The sequence below is a fragment of the Odocoileus virginianus genome, chromosome 3 (genome assembly GCF_023699985.2).
Source record: "Odocoileus virginianus isolate 20LAN1187 ecotype Illinois chromosome 3, Ovbor_1.2, whole genome shotgun sequence".
In the NCBI taxonomy this organism is placed as follows: domain Eukaryota; kingdom Metazoa; phylum Chordata; class Mammalia; order Artiodactyla; family Cervidae; genus Odocoileus; species Odocoileus virginianus.
The window spans coordinates 38,419,494-38,443,138 of NC_069676.1; the positions used below are offsets into that span (position 1 = coordinate 38,419,494).

General features: G+C 32.3%; 1 protein-coding gene and 1 pseudogene across 1 annotated transcript; both read left to right on the forward strand.

The window, feature by feature from the left end:
- Positions 1 to 5,640: 5,640 nt before the first annotated feature.
- On the forward strand, positions 5,641 to 6,597 carry LOC110148828 (olfactory receptor 2L5-like). Its single transcript, XM_020911035.2, has one exon. It carries the CDS (start codon positions 5,641 to 5,643, stop codon positions 6,595 to 6,597), a length of 957 nt encoding a protein of 318 aa, XP_020766694.2.
- Positions 6,598 to 22,303: 15,706 nt separating this feature from the next.
- On the forward strand, positions 22,304 to 23,136 carry LOC110148827 (olfactory receptor 2L5-like; annotated as a pseudogene).
- The last annotated feature ends 509 nt before the right edge of the window (positions 23,137 to 23,645 follow it).

Genomic DNA, 23,645 nt, shown 5'->3' on the forward strand with positions numbered 1-23,645 from the left:
ACACACACGCAAAATAAATGTTATACTTAATTTCTAGTTAGAGTAGTGCAGGAATTGTGGTTGCTGTTGAGTCTTCATGGAATTATCTAAAACATCAAGTGCAGAGGTGAGAGATGAATATATGTATTTGTAAAATTTTCAGTCTGCTTAGAAAAATAACTTTAATCATATGATGACTATAAGACTATCATCAGCTATCCAATTCAATGATAGTGTAAAGTGGGAACATGATAAAAGGCAAACGTTCTAATTGTATTCTTATTTTTATTTATTGCATAAGAGTTGAGATTTTTCTACAAGTTATTAAGAGAATTTTGATTTGAATTAACAAAAAACTACTTTTGATAAATAACTGGCATAATTAGTCGATCCATTAAGGCATCTCAGTAACCAGAAAATTGGGGGGGGAAATACCTAATTGAAATGGCTTTAAAAGATCATGTATCTGTATGTATGCAATTAAATATAAATGGAGTGTTTAAACACTGTATACTTTCAGACAGAAAAATCTCTCTAAACATAAAAAATAAATTATTTAAAAAATCATAGAAACAATTGGTGTCCATCTTAATAATATACTGTGAAGTAGTAGTGAAACACAGTGAGACTAATGTTATAGTCAATAATTTATATTATTCATAAACTTCTTTTTTGGATTTCATTTACTAGTGAAAATACAGTCACCTTCTCATGAGCACAGTAGTTACATGGTTCCAGAGTGAATTTAGTATTGTTTATGCACACTTAATTTATATGAATCTGCTAATTTCAATTAAATTATTTCTTATATCAATCTTGCACAAAAATATAAAATGGAACTTCTAATAAAGGTAAAATTATAATCACCAAATTAGAGACATTTCTGAGGCAATAATTCATTTTCTAAATTTCAGGTTATCTTGTGCAAATTACTCAGGTATTCTTAACAATATTAATAGTATATATATTACAACTACCCAGGTTTTTTCCAAACGCAAATTGTACTGTTTATCATCCTGTGTTTAATTTTTGCATTTTATTTTTTTTAACTTTCAGTGCATATCACTAAAATACCAGTGAAATAATAACATCTTCATTTGTAGTCTAGGATACTTTGTTAAAATCATAAGGAATGAATATAAGAACATTTTGTGAACCATACTGGCTGGTAAATTTTGAGATGACAAGGGTGAATAATTTCTATAAGATAAACTTTAAATTTAGAAAATACATTGTTGCTTCAGATATGTCTCAAATGTAGACATTAATGTTTTACCTTTAGGTTTCTTCATATTATAAGCTGTGTGTACAAATATTGTATACACTATATCTCTTATAAATTTCATTTACTTTACATTCTTGTGTACAATTAAATATACACATTAAAATATTTAATGAGAATATTAATCCAAATCACTAAAGTAATGCAAATTATGTACTCTTGGTCCTTTTTAGTAGAATCTGTTGTATAAAAACTTGGAAAAAGTATGGAATTTTAAGTCAAATTCCATTAAAGGATACTGTGGAGAATTATTCTTGGCTAGACCCCAGAGATATTGTTCCAGTGATTCAGAATATTTGAAAGCCATTTTAAAATACTGTGAATTCTAAATAACTACTGGCAATGCAATATAATTATTATCTATGGATATTCAGGTACAAACATGACCAAAAATTTCAAAATTAGGCAAACTTTATGGTGACAATAGGTTCAAAATTCTCTGAAAACTAATGTGGTAATTTTTAATTTTTTTTTCAAGATATTTGTCTCACTGGTGAGTAATTTTCCTTTGGAGAAAGACAACACTTTACACTCTTTCAGGGATCTTACAAAGAGAGGATGTGACCCATGTATATCTGGTCAAGAGTTTGTTTTTGTTTGTTACAATGGACTATTAACAAAAACAAAACTAGTCTAAAATACTTTATAAAACTTCTAGCAAAGCCAATTTAAGGTTTCCTTTGTAAATACACAGTCTTGTTTCACCTATGAAAATGATCACAGCAAATTTTCCAGATTTATTGAGTAATCAAAAGTTGTTTCTTTGAGACTACTTTTGGTCAAAAGCAAAGTTGTACAGGAAAAGAAAATCTCTACTTCAAAGAAAACCGCACCACTGTCTCACTCATAGTGGTCATCTCACCAGATCTGCCACTTTATCAAAGTATAGTGTTATATAATTCACTGCACCCCTATAGAAAGGAATTTTTCATTCTTTTAATAATGAGACTGTATTTGAAAATTTATTTCTTCTATAAATATAAGAATCAGTAGTATGTGCACTTTTCTTAAGTTTAATTTTCAACTGAATAAAATACAGAAAAAAATCTATTCAAATAAATAATATATAGTGAATTTATGTAATGACAATTTACAATTCCTTTTGATATTGGCCAACCATTGAAAGATTAGTTATTGGGTTTTCCTATCATGATGTAGGGATTAACTGAATAATTATTCTGAATACATACATTTATAAGCTGATTTTCAAAGGAGATAATATGGCTGTATCTCTGTAATCAAAATCTCACAGGTAGAGACATTTTTGTATTGGTGGCCAGATAGGAATTAAGGTTAATTTAGAGGCTCTGAGAATAATGTGTGCATTTTCATTAGCACTGAATTGTTGGAGGGAACAAATGAAAATATGGTAAGGACAGCAGAAAACAGGGGAAATTTTTTCAGTAAAATGCCAAAACTAGACCAGTTTATTTGGGCATAAAGTAATTTCTTATGTACATATTAACCCTCTTTCATTATGCATTTTAATGTTTCATTTTTTTTTTAGTTTAGTTTAAAGCATTTTAAAAGAAAGTTTTTTTGTTTTTGTTTTTAATAATGGTTACCTCAAAACTTTTGAGAGATAGGAAAGTTTCCTGGAGATCCAGTGGTTAGGACTCAGTACTTAACCTGCTGTGGCCTGGGTTCTCTCCCTGGTTTGGAAACTAAGATCACACAAAAGAAAAAAGAAAAAAACTAAGGGATAAAACATAATATCTCTTTTTAATATTTTAATGTATAAATATCTATCTATTCATCTAACATCTAAATTGCTAGCAAGGAATCAAGGGAAAGTCACTTAAGGTCTCTGAATATTTTATCATTATCTATAAAATGTCGGTGGTTATATCAACCTTAAGAGTTGATTAAACAATCCTGGTATATTTTTTGACACATGTCAGTTACCCAGTGAGGCTGGTAAATAAAAATTTATATCTCTAAATTCTCTTTCATGCTTGTACTTTGTCCAGTTTCCAAGCTTTTTTGTCCTACTCACTAAGAAATAATCTGATTTCTTTTTATTCCAGAATTTACATACTTAAAAATGATATGCTTGTGTTCTAATGTTTGATTCCAAAATTCTGCAACCAGTCTTTCATCTGTGACACAGGCTAATGGATGGAAGGTGCCCCCTCCTTACATCACCACCTTCACCCTCTTCCTCTCTTCCCATGCTCCCCATATATTTACATCCCACTTTGTGTCTGGGGAAATGGGCTGATGACATTGTTTTATCTTCTAGAATTTATTGGTTTCATGTGAAAATATAATAATTGTGAAACTGATTGTATTTTATTTGTCATTGCTTCTTGCCACTGTATTATTATTTCTTTCAAGTAGATTTTGGGCTCCCCTAGTGGCTCAGATGGTAAAGAATCTGCCTTTAGTGCAGGAGAACTGGGTTCAGTCTTTGAGTTGGGAAGATTCCCTGGAGAAGGCATAGCTACCCACTCTAGCACTCTTGCCTGGAGAATTCAATGGACAGAGGAGACTGGTGGGCTACAGTACACTGGGTCACAAAGAGTTGGGCATGACTGAGCAACTAACATAACTTATGCTTATAGTTGATATACTGATAACTGCTAAGTGTTTTTCAAGGAGTGCTAACATTTTCAGAAAATATCATTTAATAAATTATTTCTCATAGTTTTCTGTGTTTTCCAAGGTTTCTGAATATTGTTGCTAACATATGAAAGCTCTGAAGAACTGTTTTTGTTTGATATATTCACTCCATAACTATTGTAGTATATGCATTTTTAGGAATACTCATGATATGTTGGTTTATCTTATATTAATTTTCTAAATATAAAATTTTTATGTTTTATTGTTATGGTTTCCTTTTTGGTAGGTTTTCTCCCATTTATTTTTCAAAATTTTAATTGAATATATTAATTATCATATTTTTAAAGTTTTAAATTTTCCAAAGCTTTTTCTTTATATATATATTTTATGTAGATAAAATATATATTGTATATATTTATATTTTATTTAAATAATATTTTTATAAAATTCTATAATTTTATTTATATAATATTATATATTATATATATATTTATACTTATATATAATTTCCTTTATATAACACTATATTGCCACTGTGATTTAAAAACTTCTCAAATTTCTCTGAAGATATGAATAATTTTTATTGAGGTTTCTTATATCTTTCACAATAATGTTTAATTCAGTGTCTATTTGTGTATCTCTCTTTCACCTGAAAAATTCCTCAAAAGTCTGATAACCTGTGGTCTTAGAGCAATATTATAAAGCTGTAAGTACTGCAACCTCTTTTTTAAGAAAAGCATTCTGACTTTGCTCACTGATGGAATTTTCTCTAAAGCGTATGCCCACTCATTTACATTTAGGAGACTCTCAGATTGTTCTTTTTCCTTCTCCGGTTAAGAGAAGGAATAATTGTTTCTCAAAATTTTTTATTCCCAAACTTTCTAAACTCTACATCCATGGTTCCTTTCTCAAGTTTCTTCTCGACTTTCACTACTTTTTCTTATCATTATGTGAGATGAGTTTAATGATGGACATGTGCTAAAATATGTGTTCATAGTCCCACACTTATTGAGAAATGGAAGAATTTTAATAAAGCAAAAAAAAAAAAGAATAAGAGGAAAGGTGTCATAAAGCAAAATATAATGCTATATAAACTTTGAGAAGCAGATGAACAGAATGCATGTCTTCTTCAGGAGAGTTTGAGTTGAATTATGGAAGCCACAGTGAAAAGGGTCTGATTTAACTAGAGCATTCAGAAATTGGGTGAAGAGAAAGAAGACAATGGCTTGACACAAATGCTATTTGGTAATAAGATTTCACGGTAGACTCCTGAAAAGAAGAAACACATTATGATATTTGCCATCTAAGAAAACTGATTTGTTAGTTTTGTGCAAGCATAACTAAAAAAGGGTAGGTCTGCAACATGAGTTGATAGACTACTTCACTTTCAGAGGTATTGGTGCTGAAATACAAAAGAAAAAAATGTTCTATAAATGTTATAAAGATGTATTCAAATATAGGTCTATATGCAATTATACTGATTTTCTATGCATATATTTAAAGTGTAAGTTCTGACTTTGATGTTACCTGAATTTATGTAGAGAAATAAAATATCTGTATCCTAATAACATCTTTGGAGAAATACATTTTTCTCACAAATTCATAGATTTCTATAAAACATTTTGTAAACAGGTATTTGTGTAACCAAGACTTTGTCAGGCATATTTTTTTTTTTTCAAAAGAGGTAAGATAATTTATTTTGAATGTATGCACTGTGTTTTATAAATAAATCACAGTTTGACTAAAATAATAAAAATAGTTTATTGCTCTATACATAATATATGTCTGTCTTTAGGGAAACACTAAATGAACACTTCATGGAAAATTACAACAAAACATCTACTGATTTCATCTTATTGGGGTTATTTCCACCATCAAAAATTGGGCTATTCACCTTCATTCTCATCATTCTGATTTTTCTAATGGCTTGGTTTGGCAATCTATCGATGATCCTTCTCATTCTTCTGGACATCCATCTCCACATACCCATGTATTTCCTACTTATTCAGCTCTCCTTCATTGACCTGAACTACATCTCCACCATTGTCCCCAAAATGGCCTCTGATTTTCTGTTTGAAAACAAGTCTATCTCCTCCATTGAGTGTGGGATTCAGAGCTTTTTCTTCTTGACTTTAGGAGGTGCTGAAGCGTTAATATTGGCATCTATGGCCTATGATCGTTATGTGGCTGTTTGCTTTCCTCTCCACTATCCTGTTCGTATGAGCAAAAAAGTGTCTGTCCTTATGATAACAGGATCTTGGATAATGGGCTCTATCAACTCTTGTGCTCACACCATATATGTCCTCCATCTCCCTTATTGCCGATCCAGGGCCATCAATCATTTCTTCTGCGATGTCCCAGCCATGGTGAACCTGGCTTGCATGGACACTTCGGTTTACGAATACACAGTGTTTGTGAGTACTGTCTTCTTCCTTGTGTTGCCTTTCATTGGTATTGCCTATTCTTATGGCCATGTTCTCATTGCTGTCTATCGCATGCACTCAGCAGAAGGTAGGAGAAAGGCCTATTCAACTTGCAGTACCCACCTCACTGTGGTGACTTTCTACTACATGCCCTTTGCTTACACATATCTACGTCCAAGATCCCTTCGATCTCCAACAGAGGACAAGGTTCTGGCTGTCTTCTACACTATCCTGACCCCAATGCTTAATCCCATCATCTACAGCCTGAGAAACAAGGAGGTGAAGGGAGCCCTGAGGAGAGTGATTCACAGAATCTATTCTGTAAAAATGAATACAAACTATTTACCTTAGTCTTCAGGCTTCAGTTAAATGTCAATTTAGTTCTGTGTCATCATAAAGAAACTTAATATGGCATATCTAAAGTGAAGGAACTGAAATTAATAGAGATGTTTAAAAAATTGAAGTTTCTGCATAATAATTGTATATTCTAAGGCTTAATTTTTGTTTTGTTATGTGATCCAGTTTTTTCTATCAAGACAAAGAAAATGTATTTTCAATTAATTTGTGGGAAAAAGAAGTTTTACTAACGTGTATAAATGAAAATACCTGAACTAATGAGAACAGTCAACATACAAATTGTACAATACTTTTTAATTTCCCAAAATTAGGACTAAAAAACAACAAATGATTTAGGGTGGACCTGATCTAATTGGTAACAAAATAACACTTCTATATTAATGTATGCCTTCTAATTTTATTAAAGTATAATTGACAAATAAAACTGCATATTTTTGAGGTCTCTAGCCTGATGATTTGATATACATGTTGTTGTTGATGTTTAGTTGCTCAGTTGTGTCCAACTCTTTTATGACCCCGTGGATTGTAGCCTTCCAGGCTTCTCTATGCATGGAATTTCCCAGGCAAGAATACTCAAGTGGGTTGCCATTTCCTTCTCCAAGGAATATTCTTGACCCAGGAATTGAACCCATGTCTCCTACATTGACGGTGAATTCTTTACCACTAAACCACTGTGGAATCTTTCTGATATACATATACATTGTGAAATCATTACCACAATTAAGGCAATTAACAAAATCTATCCATCACCTTACATAGTTCATTTTTTAATGAGAACTGTCTATTCTCAGAATTTACAGTAAATTTGAATTTATAGTAAATTCTCAGAATTTACTGTCTCAGCATCTTTCAAATATATACTACAGTACAATAGTTTACTATACTCACCCTATTCTATATTAGATCTTCAGAATTCTCTCAGCCTGTGTATCTGAAACTGTGTACACTTTGACTATAAAAATATCCCATTTCTCTCCTTCCTCAGCCCCTGGTAAACACAATTTTACTTTTTAAGAAAGAGTTTTAACATTTTTATATTCTACATAGATGATAGCATGCAGCATTTGTCTTTGTGCATCTTGGCGAACATATCTTTGACTATTGTCCTCCAGGTTCATCTATTTTGTCATAGTGATACAATTTTCTTCTTCTCTAAGGTGGAGTGAGGGGCCCACTGTAAGATATTTACCACATTTTCTTTATCCACTCACCCACTGATGGACACTTAGGCTATTTCCATGTCTTGACTATTGTGAATAGTATGGAAGGAGACTGGAGAGTGCAATGTATCTGTTGGTGATAGTGATTTCATTTCATTTGGATATATACCCAGAAGTGAGATTTCTAGATCATATGTTAGCTCAATATCAAAATTTTTTGAGAAAACTTCATACTGTTTTCCTTAATAATTGCAACTTTACATTCCAGTAACAAGGTGAGAAATTTGAAGTAATGATATGAATTTTAATACTTTTATATGCTTATCAATAGAGCATTTAGTGTTTACTAGCGTGTTAACTGAATAAAAACTTAGCTCATAGAATGGGAATTGGTTATATACTTTCTCTCCAAATGAAAAATAAGGGGAATTTTTCCATCACAAGCAGACAGTGATGGCATTGTAATAACACAGAAAAATGTAATAGTCTCTTGCTATTCAAGGATTTATCTCATCTCTCTTCACTATATGACTCTAAAATTTGAAGAAATTTAAAAAAATATTACTAACAATATTCAGTTCAGTTCAGTCACCCAGTCATGTCCGACTCTTTGTGACCCCATGAACTGCAGCATGCCAGGCCTCCCTGTCCATCACCAACTCCCGGAGTCCACCAAAACCCATGTCCATTGAGTCAGTGATGACATCCAACCACCTCATCCTCTGTCGTCCCTTTCTCCTCCTGCCCTCAATCTTTCCCAGCATCAGAGTCTTTTCAACTGAGTCAGCTCTTCACATCAGGTGGAGTTTCAGCTTCAGCATCAGTCCTTCCAATGAACACCCAGGACTGATCTTCTTCAGGATGGACTGGTTGGATCTCCTTGCAGTCCAAGGGACTCTCATGAGTCTTCTCTAACACCACAGTTCCAAAGCATCAATTCTTCAGCACTCAGCTTTTTTTATAGTCCAACTCTCACATCCATACATGACCCCTGGAAAAACCATAGCCTTGACTAGATGGACCTTTGTTGACAAAGTAGTGTCTCTGCTTTTTAATATGCTGTCTAGGTTGGTCATAAGTTTCCTTCCAAGGAGTAAGCGTCTTTTTATTTCATCGCTGCTCTCACCATCTACAAAAAAGACAATTACTGCTTAAAACCAGTTAGCAAATACTAGCACTTCATATATTATGGAGGACACAAAGACACCTTTCACAAAACAGTGAGTCAATATGATAATTTCAAGTTAACATAAAATGTTTGTTCTTTCATTGCAGCAAACAATTGTGTCATTAAAAAATTTAGTATTTTTTACTTGTACATTTTTAATCTCTCTCTTCCTCAGTTCCTGTATTTATTGCCCTACTCCAGATTCTAACCCTCTCTTCGTAAGGGTACTTTTTGGCAAGATTTTCCAACTGAATCAAAATGAGATTTGGAATTAAACAGCATTAGCATGGATATTTAACCAATTAAATAAATTTATCCCATTTTAAACTGCTGATATCATACTTAAAAGAATTGAACAACTTATAAAGTCTTTAGAAATTAGCTGAATTATGTTAGAACACACTACAGTCATGAATTATATCCAGTGTGAGCATGAGAATGAGTCTTGTGAAGATATGTCCATTATCCCTTCTGAGTGGCAGTTAGAGCATCAGAATCATATTATAGGCTTCTCCAGAAATGTAATAAATATATTTTTGTTGTATCCATGTTCCTTTAGAGGTTGTTCCCTTACCCTTACCCTAGTTCTTTGAGTGACCCAATTCCAAGTTAAACCCTGCAAGTGAAGGACTGAATTCATAGTGTAAGCATTCATCTTGGCCACAGCAGCAAATCAGGCAGGGAAGTGAGCATTTGTATTCTATCAGAGATACTGAAATTCTTATGAAACATCAAGAGAGTTCAGATTTTTAAAAAAGTAATAATGACAACTGGATTCTAGACTTTCTGATTAACCAAGAATATGCTGCCCCCTTATTTACCTATACATCAGTATAGGGCTTCCCTCATAGCTCAGTTAGTAAAGAATCCACCTGCAATGCAGGAGACCTCGGTTTGATTCCTGTGTAGGGAAGATATGCTGGAGACGGGATAGGCTACCCACTCCAGTATTCTTGGGCTTCTCTTGTGGCTCAGCTGGTAAAGATGCAGGAGACCTGGGTTCGATCCCTGGGTTGTGAAGACCCCCCTGGAGAAGGGAAAGGATACCCACTCCAGTATTCTGGCCTGGAGAATGCCATGGACTGTATAGTCCACGGGGTTGCAAAGAATTGGACAGGACTGAGCAACTTTCACTTTCATTTCACGGTTAGTTATAGAGAAGATTGTTTTTGGTACAGTGTCTGAAGAAACATACATGAGGGGTGGAAAATAAAAAATAATTTGTGGGTAACCCACAAAGAATTTTATATTTCTGTTTTGATATACACAATGAAAGGTAGCAGATGAGAGAGACCATCAAAATTTTGTAAAATTCATGAATCAGCATTCATTTCTCTAGGACCTGGAGACCTAATGTGGCCCAGAGCTGTGTAGAAAAGCCATATCTACAATCTAGTAACAAACATAACACGATGGCAACAGTACAGGAAAATATCTTACAGTCTGACTTCCTAAAAATGCTGTATCTTTCATATTTCCTCAAATGGTGACATCTCAGTTATCTACTTATTGGATCAGTATCAGTGAGATATAGGAATATCTGATAAGATTACTTTTGGTACACTGTCTTAGGAAATAGGCATAAGAGGTGAAAAAGTAAATATAATTGGCTTTTAATTGTTTGATCAATTCCCGAAGTATTTCTGTGACCCTGTTTGGATAAACTCAATGAAAGGTAGCAGAGGATAGAGATAGAGAAAGAAAGAGAAATAAAAATAAAAACTGAGAGAGAAAGAGGGGGATGGGAGACAGGATCTATGAAGTTTTGTGAAATTAGATGATAAGCATTGGTGTCTCTATCGCCTGGTGCTCAAAGTGCCCCAGAGCTTGTAGAAAAGCCATCCCTGAAGTTCAGTAATTAATAGGAAGTTGTGGAAACATTACAGAAAAATCTCGCTTTCTGACATCTCAAAGGCTGTGCATCTTTTAAGTTTTCTGGAAAGGTGCCTTTCCATAATATCTCAACTACAATTATTGCTTATTCTCATAGTCTAGGAAAGTCTGGAGTTGATCATGTTACTGTGACTGTAGTCTCCCAACATAAGACTCTGTTCCTTTTCTATTTCTATTTAAGTCCAGACTGACTTTAAATTCCTCTGGGAGTTATATAGCCAAAATACATATTGATGATGTTATGCTCATTAGTGTGAGAAGCAATTATCTCCTTTGAGCTGGTGCATCCCTACACCTGCAGGATCATATAACACAGCTTCCTACCAGAACTTTCTGCTGTCTTCACACTAAGTTGAAGGCACATGTGTGTGCACAGTTGTGTCTAACTCTTTGCGGCTCCATAGACTGTAACCTATCAGGAATCTCTGTCCATGGGATTTTAGGGGCACGAATGAATACTGGAGTAGATTGACATTTTCTTTTCCAGGGGATCTTCCCAACCCAGGGATTGAACCCACATCTCTTGGGTCTCTTGCATTGGCAGTCAGATTCTTTACCACTAGTGCCACCTGGGTAGCAAACGGAAGGTAGTTGTCTGCATAAACTGGCATGACTCACAATTTTCTTTTGTTTATCATTCCATGGATCACTTACTGTTTTATCTTTCTAAAAAATTGCAATCAGTAATTCATAAATCATCCATGTGTTCTCTTTCATTTTCTATCCCCCTAAAAGTAACCCTTTTGATAATTTGTATTGGCATAGAATCATTAATCTACTCAAATTTTTGTATAGATCACGTGCTTTTTTGCTTCTTCTCTTAAACATTATGTGTGCTAATTTTTACCTGCACTTTTGTAGGTTATTAATTTGCCTTGCTACTGAATACTTCATCTGGTAGCTAACCTCTATTTACTTACACATTTTTATTAATGGACATATTTGAATACTGTAGGGTTTAATGATTACAAATTCTTATGCTATATTTTTGAATGTGCATTTTGGAGACTCTCTGGAAGAATGTCTTTGGAAGTGATTTCAGTGTGGAAGTTCTAAGTCATTGGACATGCTTTTATTTTTGGCCCCTTGTTTATTGAGGCAAAATTCATGTACACACAAACACATACACACAATGCACAAAATTATTTGATATACATATAAACCTTTAACTGTTAATCATCAGTGACTTGTTCTTTTCTTCTTAATATGCCCAGAACTTGTCTACTGAGTATTTGCTCTGTCTTCAAAATTGTTGCGTCACAAAAGCACATCTTGATTATCCATAGCATGTTGTATTACCAAATAGTTAATAGAATTAGCTTGCAAAAATTTCTACCAAAAATGTGGGCTGTTGATTGTGATTGTATACTATTAGGAAAAATCATGGGAGAAGAAAAGATTTTTCATTTTAATTCTTTATTATCAAAACATATTTCACCCTGTTTATGTAATTTTATAAAAAAAATTAGAAAGACATCTGTAGTCTATTAAATATAAGTATCATAGTATGGGAATGTTTTTATTTTATGATTTCATGGATATTTTCAAAAAATTTTATGAAAATATTTGTCACCTGGATTTGGGCAACACTGAATGGTGTTTCATTTTCAACATGGGTAAATGTGATTATTCATTGAGTTGTGTGATTTTATGAATAATTCAAATGGACTGACACAGAAATTTTAAAAATATGAAAATAATAAAAACTCATTATTTTATTTACATTTCAAGATTTTTTTTTCTTCTCTATGATAAACCAAGTGCTATGACTCTATACCATGCTTGATTTTTGTGGTGTTTTATGGGGAGGTATTAGCATTCAATACTCACTTCTTTTTGATGTATTCAAAAGGGAGTAAAGAGGTATTTCAGAATTCATTCATTTTGTGGTTTTGCTGAGAAATGCTGCATTGTGAGGGACTAGCTCAGTACTGCTCTGAATCAACATAGAGCTATGACAACCTGTTCACACATGATGATTGTGTCATAAAGATGGTGGAATAAAAGATTAAAGCCTTCATCACTTCACAAAAACATGAGTGCTTTCCATGCACAAAGATATCAACACAAGAGCTCTGGTTTCCAAAGGAGGGATTATAGCACTCAAATGGAGTACAGAAATGGGGAAAGACACATTGATGAGGGTAGGAAGAATTGTTTAGCTGTTCATTCCTTCCCTTGTATAGTGAAGCACAGGAATAAGACAGGCTACTCCTCTTTCAAGTTCTATTATTGAGGAAAAAATGTCAAATGAACATATATTTTTTGACCATACATTTTTAATGGTCCTGAACATCAAACCCACCCACCCATGGAACATGTGAGCAAACCTACCTGTCTGCTGACCTGTCCAAAATCTCTGGCTAGGCTTACTACAGAAATTTCCCTGCCAAATCTGGTCTATAGAAAATGAAAATAGTGACTACTTCTTCAGTTACGCAAACACCAATTCAAGGCTACCAGTTTCATGAGGGTCAGAGGGATATGACATTCCTAAACTAAAAAATGAAGCACACACAATTGACCCTAAAGAAATGAAGATCTAAAACCTGCCTGGCAGATAATTCAGAATATTTGTCTTAAGGAAAGTTTAGTGAACTAAAAGTGAACACAGAGAACTGAACAAAATAAGAGCAGTATCAGCAAAAAGTTTTAAACCCATATAAAAGAACCAAACAAATTCTAGAATTGAAGAAAACAGTGACTAAGCTGGGGAAAAAAAAAAATCAGTAAAGACAAACAGCAGACTTGATCAATCCAAAGAAAGAATAAGTAAGCTCAAAGACAAGTCAGAATAACACAAAGAATATAGAACAAAAATAGGCTTAAAAGTGCTACAAAAATTATAAAGTTTTGTATGCAAACAATGTACAAGTTATAGGAATCCCAGAAGGAGCAGAGAAAGAGAAAGGATGCAGAAAGTATATTTAAAGTAATAAGGATAAAAAAAAAAAAACTTCCCAAATCTGAGGAGATAAATCAGCATTTAAATCCATTGAGCCCAAAGAATTCAAAATAAATTAAACATAAAGAAGCCTTTAATAGACACACTATAGTTCAAAAATCAAATATACTTAAAATTATTTTTAGACATTTAAACTAGATCAATATTACACTACCAATAAAAGATGTAGTTATTTCACTTACTGTACACTATGAGGAATGTAGAACATTTAAGGTATCACATGCAGTAAAATACACTACGGAATATATTCTAAATATCATTGCACCAAAGTATTATCATCATTTTTATTATTAGTTTAACAAGTAAAAGGGCATTCCCAGCTGGCATAGTGGTAAAAAATTCACCTCCTAATGCAGGAGACAAAGATGAAGTTTCGATCGCGGAGTGGGGAAAATCACCTACGGTAGGAACTGCAAACCCCTCCAGTATTCTTGCCTGGAAAATTCCATGGACAGAGGATCCTGGGGGGCTACAGACCATGGGGTCACAAAGATTTGGACACTACTGGGCACAACACAGTGCTACATCCTAAACAAGTAAAAACTGTTTTATAGTTTAATTTTTTTCCAACAAAATAGAAACTGAAAATATGTAATACATAAAATCAGTGAAAGATAACTCCCATATGTGTAATATGTTAAATTGTTCTGCTTGTGTATTTTTATTAAATTAATCATATTCCACTTAATTTAATAAAAGCTGGCTTTTATATTTAAAACTTAAAGGTAAATTAATATACCTAGATATATTATTATTGTCCAATTATAAACTGCAATATGTATAAAATAGATGATCTAAAAGACTTTAGAGACATGATATTGGATTATATAAATAGATGTGTTTGTTTCCTTCTTCACTGACTAGACCCTTAACTCACTTGTGAAAACATCTAAAGAATTTAAAAGAGTTACTTCCCCAAACTTGGCATATGGCCATCCTGGGCATGACATACATACTAAGTCTCAGTGGAAATTTCTAAATGAATACAAGAGCAATAATAATAACAAGCATTAGACTAAATCTCCTGATAAAGTAGTCTTAGAATCATTGTTGCTCCTGAGCTTTAATTAGGTTTATGTGTCAGTTGTAGAGATGATAGATTAATAGGTACACCTGTTTGGATAATTCAAAGAAACCTACCATTCTGCTGTCAGCTGACCAAGCCATTGGATTTGTGAAAATGCAGAGATACAAGGTACTAATACTAACTGAAGGAGCCTGGTGGGCTGCCGTCTATGGGGTCGCACAGAGTCAGACACAACTGAAGTGATTTAGCAGCAGCAGCAGCACCACAGACGAGGAAAGACTCTTTAACAAGTGCTTAAGATAAGTTTATTCAGAATTATGATCTTTTGTTTATAATAAAGAATGAATACATCCAGGCCTCCCATTAGCCAGGGAACTCCGAAAAGAACATTTTATTTAACTGAGGTTTGCTTAGACAAGAGAACAAATAATTTCTACTAAATCATGTATCCTTAAAATAGGGAATGTGTATATACCCATGGCAGATTTATGTTGATGTGTGGCAGAAATCAACACAATATTATAAAGCAATTATCTTCCAATGAAATTTTTTTAAATTAAAAAAAAGATGAACTGCTTGAGCATTTATTCACAGCCATGCTACAATGCTGTCATTCTAAATAAATAATGACAGTCTAAAAATTATGACAAAAACTACTGTAATGATGTAAAGTAATTAGCTATAAAAAAATAAATAAATAAAAAATAAAAAAATAGATTAAAAAAATTCTTAATATAAAAATTTAAATTGATTTATAAGTCAATTTTTAGGAACCATCATTGACTTAATATGACTAATGCATCCAAAGATCTCCCAGTAAAACTGACCTTGTAACCCTGTTTACTGATTTCCAAGCCTCTACACATGACTAAAGCAAGTCAGATTGAGGAAGGTCTAGGCATTTACAATATTTCAGGGATCTTAAGAAGAGAGGTGGTGATACACATTTCTGTGACATATGGTCCTGTGCTTTAGACAATTTTAAAAGTGGAATCAAATTTTTTAATAAAAATCATTTTTTAATAAAAAAATCAAATATTTTATAACACTTTCAGCAAAAGCAATTAAGAATGATCTTTGGGAGTAGTTTTGATCAAAAGTGAGTACACTGTAGGATAAAAAATTTGCTTCAGTGGAAGATTCAGCATTATCCAGATTCTAGAGGACACTATTTTTTCATATCTTCAAGATTCAATTTTTTATCTTTTTACTAATAAAACTATAGGTTTAAAATTGTAGGTTTTATAAAATATATGAGCCACTACAATGAGACTTTTTTCAGCATTTTATCTTCAACTCTATGAGCATAGGGGAGAAAAGGTTAGCCATGAAATTGATGCATATTGATGTAAGAGTTGGTCAGATGTAATTCAATTTGAAAATTGTGCAGCATTTGGATGGTTTTATTCATCATTTAAGTATGAATATATACAGTCTAATTTGGACAGCTGATAATATGGTTGTTGCTTTGTAAGTGAATTTTCCTAAGTAGGGACAATTTTGTATTGGGAGTAAAATATGAATTGCATTGTATTTAGAGGCTCTGAGATGCCATTTTTTGGTAATATAGTATGTGAACTTGTTGTGAGGTCAAGTGATATAGTTAATAGAATATGTCAGAATAAGTTAACACTGAATTAACTTGATCTACCACATGTATAGAATTTCTATGTTAATTACTTCATTTTCTTTTTATTCTTTCTTCATTTGCAGTTCTTTTTTGTGTTTATGAATAAAAAGTAGTGCACCCCTCTTTCAGATTAATTAACTCAAAGTGTTTAATATTTGAAGTATAAGATAGGGGATATAGGACATGCATTTATGTAGATGAATATATAGACAGACAGACAGACAGACAGATAGATAACTGTGAGAATCCAGCTATCCAATTGATATATTTTAAGGCAAACTCACTTCAAATCTCTGAATCTCATTTAATATCCTATAAAATGTCAGTGGTATTTTCAAGGTCAAGTTACTGTGGTCAAGATTAGATACAATTTAATCCTAGAATATATTGTGACACATTCCATGTGCCAAACTATGAAGTTGGTCAATAAAAGATTCCAACTTCTCTTCTCTGGTCAGTCTAGATTTAAGCTTTATTTTTTTTTCACCCTCAAACAAAACTCAGCATTATTCTCTATCTTTTTTCTCTTTTAGATATCATTATGGGTTATGCTTGGATTGCAAATGTTTTTAAAGAAATTTTTCAAATCAAAGAGTTTGAAAATGTTCTGTAAATTGAAATGGATTATTTATTGGATAAATAAATGGATAAAGCCACAATGAAAAAGGAAAAAAAATAAGCTATTTGAATTGCTTTTATCTAAGAAAAAAATATACCTCTCCATTTTAGACCTTGGAGAATTCAAGGCTGATGTGAAAGTTGAGATTGCTTCCCAGTCACATGCAGGGGTCTTTTATGTAATGGGACAGAACTCTGTAGCACTGCAACATCAATATCCAAAGAGTACTCCATTGGTGGTCATGATACATGGAATCAAATATGAGATATGATGCAGTCTTCATTTTTTTCCATTTGGCATTTTTTTTCACCTTTAGACTGTGAGAATATTAACTACCTCATGGAAACATTTTTGAAAATGACTGTGTAAGATATAATAGATGGGAATGATCGTAATTTCATTGGTAATTTCAAATATCTTTTACTTTTCAATAATTAAATAAATATTATAAATTGTATACCATGAGATATTTTAGCATGTTATATCAGGTTGAATCCAAACACTATTTATAAAACATATAATGTTCCCCCCCCCTTTTTTTTTGCCAAGTTGTCATAAGCCACATATTACTGGAATATTATTTTCTCTACATATGTTTAGGAACCTGCCATAGGTTTTATCCAATATATATGATGTTGCAAATATAGAATAATTTCAGTTACAGTTAAACATATTTTTATTTATTTTGTAAATATCTGTACTTTAATACTTACCATTTTATTCATTTTTAAGTGTATAGATCAGTGACATTAAGTACATGGATAGTACTGTGCAACATTACCCACAGGACCCCAGAATATTTTTACCTTACACAACTGAAACTCTGTATCCAATAAACACTAATATTCCATTTTTCCTACCTCCCAGTCTCTAGCAACCACCATTCCACTTTCATTTCTATTAATTTTACAACCCTGAGTAATCCAAGTATGTTTAATCATGTGTGTGACTTGTTATAAATGGCTTATTTTACTTAGCATAATATCTGCAAGATTCATTCATTCTTATATGTAAAATAGTCTTCTTTCTTTTAAGGACTGAATAATGTTCATATACATTCATACATATATGCAAAATATTTGTATGTGTGTGTGTGGACATTTTTGTTGGTTGACATCTGTGTTACTTCCACCAGTTAGCTATTGAGAACAAACCTTCTAGGATGCACAAATGGGTGCACAAAGAGTTGTTCTAGACTCTGCTTTCATTTATTTTGGGTGTATACTCAGAAATATAATTATTGAATCACATGCTGTTTTTATGTTTATTGTTTAAAAATATTATAATAGCACTTTCCACAGTGGTTACACCATTTTGCATTCCCACCAGCATTGCACATGTCTAATTTTTCACATCCTTGGCAACACTTATTTTCAGTTGATTTGATATAAGCTATCACTTAAGGGTGAGAAGTGGTATCTCATTGTTCTTTTGCTCTGAATTTTCCTAATAATTTGTGATACAGAGGATCTTTTTTATTCTTTTGGTCGCTTTTTAATCTTTTTTTTTTGGAAAGATGTTTATTCAAGGGCTTTCCCCATTTTCAAATTAGTTTCTCTGATGTCACTTAGTTGTGTAGTTCTTCATATGTTCCTTATATCAATTCATTGCCTGATACATGTTTTGAAAATATTTTTCTGTGAGCTGGTTATTCACTCAACTTGTTAATTTCTTCAATGCACAGGATTTTTTTAAATTTTGATAATATCTAACTTATCTATTTTTGTATTTGTTGTTGTTACACATGCTTTTAGTGTTGTATCCAAGAAGGCACAACTAAATTCAATGGCATGAAGCTTTCCCACAGAGTTTCATCTAGAAGTTTATCCTTTTAGCTCTGTATTTAGCCACTTTGATCCAGTTAATTCTTATGTATGATGTAAGACATTGGCCCAATTTTATTAATTGCATGTGAGTATCCAGTTTTCCCAAGAGCATTTGATAGAATGACATTCCCATAGAATGAAATTCCCATAGAATGGCTGAGAGACCCTTGTCAAATTCATTTGATCACATATTTGAAGATTAAAGACTTTTTCTGGTATCTCATTTTATTTTGTTGGTTTAAATCTGTCTTTATGCCAGTATTTTATTGTTTTTATTACCACAGCTTTATAGTAAGTTTTAAGTCAGAAAGATAGTGTTCTTCAAATATTTTATAAGATTTCTTTCCACTTTTCTAAGTAACTTGAGATTTCAGAAGAATTTTAGGATATATTTTTATATTTATACCAAAAATTATTGAATTGTAATAGACATTTCATTGCATTTTTGGTTTGCTTATAATAGTATTGCCGTCTTAACAATATTCAGTTTTCTAACCCATATACACAAAATGTTTTTCCATTTGCTTGTCTTTTCAACTTCTTTCAGCAATGTTTGGTAAATTTTAGTAAACATATGTTTTACCTCCTTTGTTGGGTTTATTACTAGGCATTTTGTTCTTTATCATGAAGTTGTAACTGTTTCTTTAAATACTCCTTCATATTATACATTAACAGTGTATAGAAATATAGCTTATTTTATATCTTGCAATTTTTCTACATTTATTAGTTATAACACATTTTTGGTGAACTATTTATAATTTTACACATATAAGAATATGTCACTTATGAACTAAGATTACTATACTTCCAGTACCATGGAAATTGAAAGTGTCAAAGTATACATGTTTGCCTTTCTGCCTCTTAAAGCAAAAGAGGCTCTTCTCTTTTTCACCATTGAATGTCATGTCAATTGTGAGTTCAATTTTTAATCATGCCATAAGCTTTGTATTTTATTCAAGTAAAGCAAGAACATGATCTCAATAGCCTATAGAACAAAACAGCAGTTTCATAACTCACCCCTCCTTATCCTCAAGGCAAATATTTTATTTTAATCCATTCCTTTATTGATCCATGTATTTTTTACCAATATACTAATTTTCTAGTGCCTAATTATAAATATCAAATACCATCTCTTGACTCTTTGCTATGGACACTGAATGGAGACTTACCCACTCCTTGTACAGCCACCCCCATTGCTTTTTTCTTTCCCAATACTTACAACCTAGTTACATTACATTTTGTGACTAGGGTGGCAAAGTCGACAGTAATTGGCCATCATCTATTATATACTGCTAAAATATAAAAATATAGATTACTGTGAAACCTAAGGATATTTTACCAAGTATTTCTATACAGGTAGTTCTTCTCACTAGTGGTATTTTCTTTGTCAAGACTCTTTTAGAATCATGAATTCATAGGCAAAAATGAGAATTTTCCCAAAATATATTTTAAAGACATTTAGGATTCTCAAGGAAATATTTTAAATAAAACATTTTTCTCACTTATTTTTTAGTGATCTGTTTACATAGCTTGAATATGTTGGTTGAAATATATAAATTCTGAAAAAATAGTTTTTTTTAATAACTCCATTACTATTTTGTTATGTGCATTTCTAGGAATAACAGTAATATGCATTGCTTTCTTCCTACTAATTCTCTTAGCCTCATATCCTTTCCAAAGGACAATCTTTTTGTGTTCTTTTGCTGCTTTATTTTCTCTTATTTTAATATATATATATTCATCTTGTTTATGAAACTTTTGCTAAATCTCTTATCAATTATTATTTTTTAATTTGAAAGAGGCTTTATTACCTGATTTTTTTATGTATATCTAATGATATTTCTTTATAGTATGGAATGATAATGTGTCATACATATTTGAAGACACAGGTCTAATTTTAAAATGTAATCATTACTACATTTTCCAATTATTTTATCTCATTGTGTATTGTTTATGTGTGTGAATATGAATCAATGTATGTTTGAGTTTGTATATGTGCAGTTACAGGCATCTTCTTTTAGGTACAGACTTGCTTAAAAATCTAGTAACACTTGGCTCTAAAATCATATTTGAAAGTATAACAGTACATAATCTGTAGAGCTTTTCCACTTGCAGTGTCTCTGGAGAATTCTTCTGACCTCCATGCAAAGATTCCTTTTTCCTTTTTCCATTTAATTGACCAATTGTTCCTCTGTTCAAATTTCTTCTTTCAGAGGATCTTAAAATATTCATCTCTAATTGTGCTTTAAGCTCACTTGCTCTCTTAATTTATAACATATCTATTTGCTTTCATCAGAATGATTGGGATTTAGGAGAGAGATATTTTAAATATATGTACTTAAATTTACACACTGATGTACAGTTAGAAAGAATTTAAAATACAGGAAAATAAAAGGTAAAAATTAAATGAATAATATTGCCATCAGTGTTTCTCTAACACACAGAATTAGAGAACTAGGAAGATATAAAACACATGCTGTTTGGCAGAACTTGAGCAGATTCTTGAAAGCTACAAAGTGTGTGATAGATATTCAGACATAGGTTTTATGTTAACCACAGCATTCAGAAATTCCTCTCTTTGGAGGAGGCAGAAGAGATTCACTATGCTTACATGTTACATGACATATGGATTCATTCTAGGCTTCATAACACATGAAACAATTAATAGCTTTGCACATGGCACTAGTGGTAAAGAATACACCTGCCAAGAGAGGAGATGTTAGAGACATGGATTCGATCCCTGGATTGGGAAGATTCCCTGGAAGAGGGCATGACTACCCACTCCAGTGTTCTTGCCAGAAGAATCCCATGGACAAAAGAGTATGGCAGTCTGTGGTCTATGGGGTCACAGAGAATTGGACATGACTGAAGTGACTTAGCACTATGCAGGAACCAACAAATGTTATTCAACTTAAATATGAAAAAAAATTCTTAATTGCTTTAAATAGTTTTTCATAATAGAATTTTATAGTGTATGCATTTATACTTATTTCCTATGCATATATTTTGAATATGACATCAACTATTGATATTAATTTAACTTTGTAGATCAGTAAAACATACTTATCCTAATGATATAGTAATAATATTTTTTAAAGTAATTTTAAAGATTTCTTGGAAACACTTTGGTGAAAAATATTTACATTTTCAAATTTTAATCTGACTCAAAAGGAAGATTTCTTATTTATAAAATCAGTCCATCTTTTAAGAGCTGAAACATTTTAAATAATGTAACAAAATAGCTTATCAGTTTATATTTAACCCACTTGCTTTTGTGTCTGCCTTTTAGGAAAAATAATATGTATGACCCTTGGAAACATAATCAAACATCAACTGATTTCATCTTATTGGGGTTGTTCCCCCTTCAATATTTGGCCTGTTTCTTTTTATTCTCATTGTTCTCATTTTCCTAATGGCTCTGTTTGGCAACCTCTTTATGATCCTTCTCATCTTTCAGGACACTCATCTTCACACACCCATACTTAGTCAGCTCCCCTTTATTGACCTAAATTATATCTCCACCATTGTCCCTAAAATGGCCTGCAATTTTCCCCTTGGAAATAAGTATCTCCTTCATTGGATGTGGAATGCAGAGCTTCTTCTTCATGACTTTAGCAGGTACAGAAGCATTGTTGTTGACATCTATGGCTTATGATCATTATGTGGCGATTTGCTTTCCTCTTCACTATCCCATCAGAATCAGCAGAAGAATGTGTGTGTTGATGATAATAGGATTACGGATAATGGGTCTATCAACTGCTGTGCCCACACCATATATGCCTTCCAGATCTCATTGCAGATCCAGGGCCATCAATCATTTCTTCTATGATGTCCCAGCCATGTTGACTCTGGCCTGCATTGACTCCTGGATCTATGAGTACACAGTATGTGTGAGCACAAGCTTCTTCCTTTTATTGCCTTTTATTTCCTTTTATTCCTTTTTATTGCCTTTCACTGGTATTGCATTTTCCTATGATCATGTTCTCCTTGCAGTCACCTTAACGGAGGAATAAAGCTTATTCAACTTAGCACCCATCTTGCTGTGGTAACATTTTACTATATGTCCTTTGCCTACATTTATCTACACCCAAGATCCTTCGATCTCCAACAGAGGACAAGGTTCTGGCTGTCTTCTACACCATCCTCACCCCAATGCTCAACCCTGTTATCTATAGCCTGAGAAACAAGGAGGTGATGGAAACCCTGAGAAGATTAATTAAGAGAATCTGCTCTGTGAAAATGTAGCGTCTTTTGACATGAGTGCCCAGGTCTTGTGTGTGTTTGTATACACATACAAATGAACAGTAATTTAAAATATTATTTTATTGCTATTCTAATAATTAAATTCAAGGACAAAAAGTAATCTAGAGGAGAAGAAGCTTACTCATATCTAGACAATATTATGTTGTAAATATATATATGAAAGTATCTCATTATATATACACATATATATGTATACATATAATTTCAAGTCTTATCCTTTTTACTTCATTGTATGTTTTTCCTAATCAATTTCAAACATTTTATTTTTCTATGTAAAAATAATTTAAATTTAAAATTATTTTAATTTTAATCAAATATATATATTTAATCTGGTATCTTAAAGATTCCCTTCAAATTTCTTGTAATTTGTGGACTTTGTTTGAGAAACTAGAAGTAATTTTTTTTCAAATATCTGTTTATTTTAACCCTATATCTTCAATTATACAGTAAACTGATGTTTCCTAAAACTTTATATGAAAGGCATGTTCTTT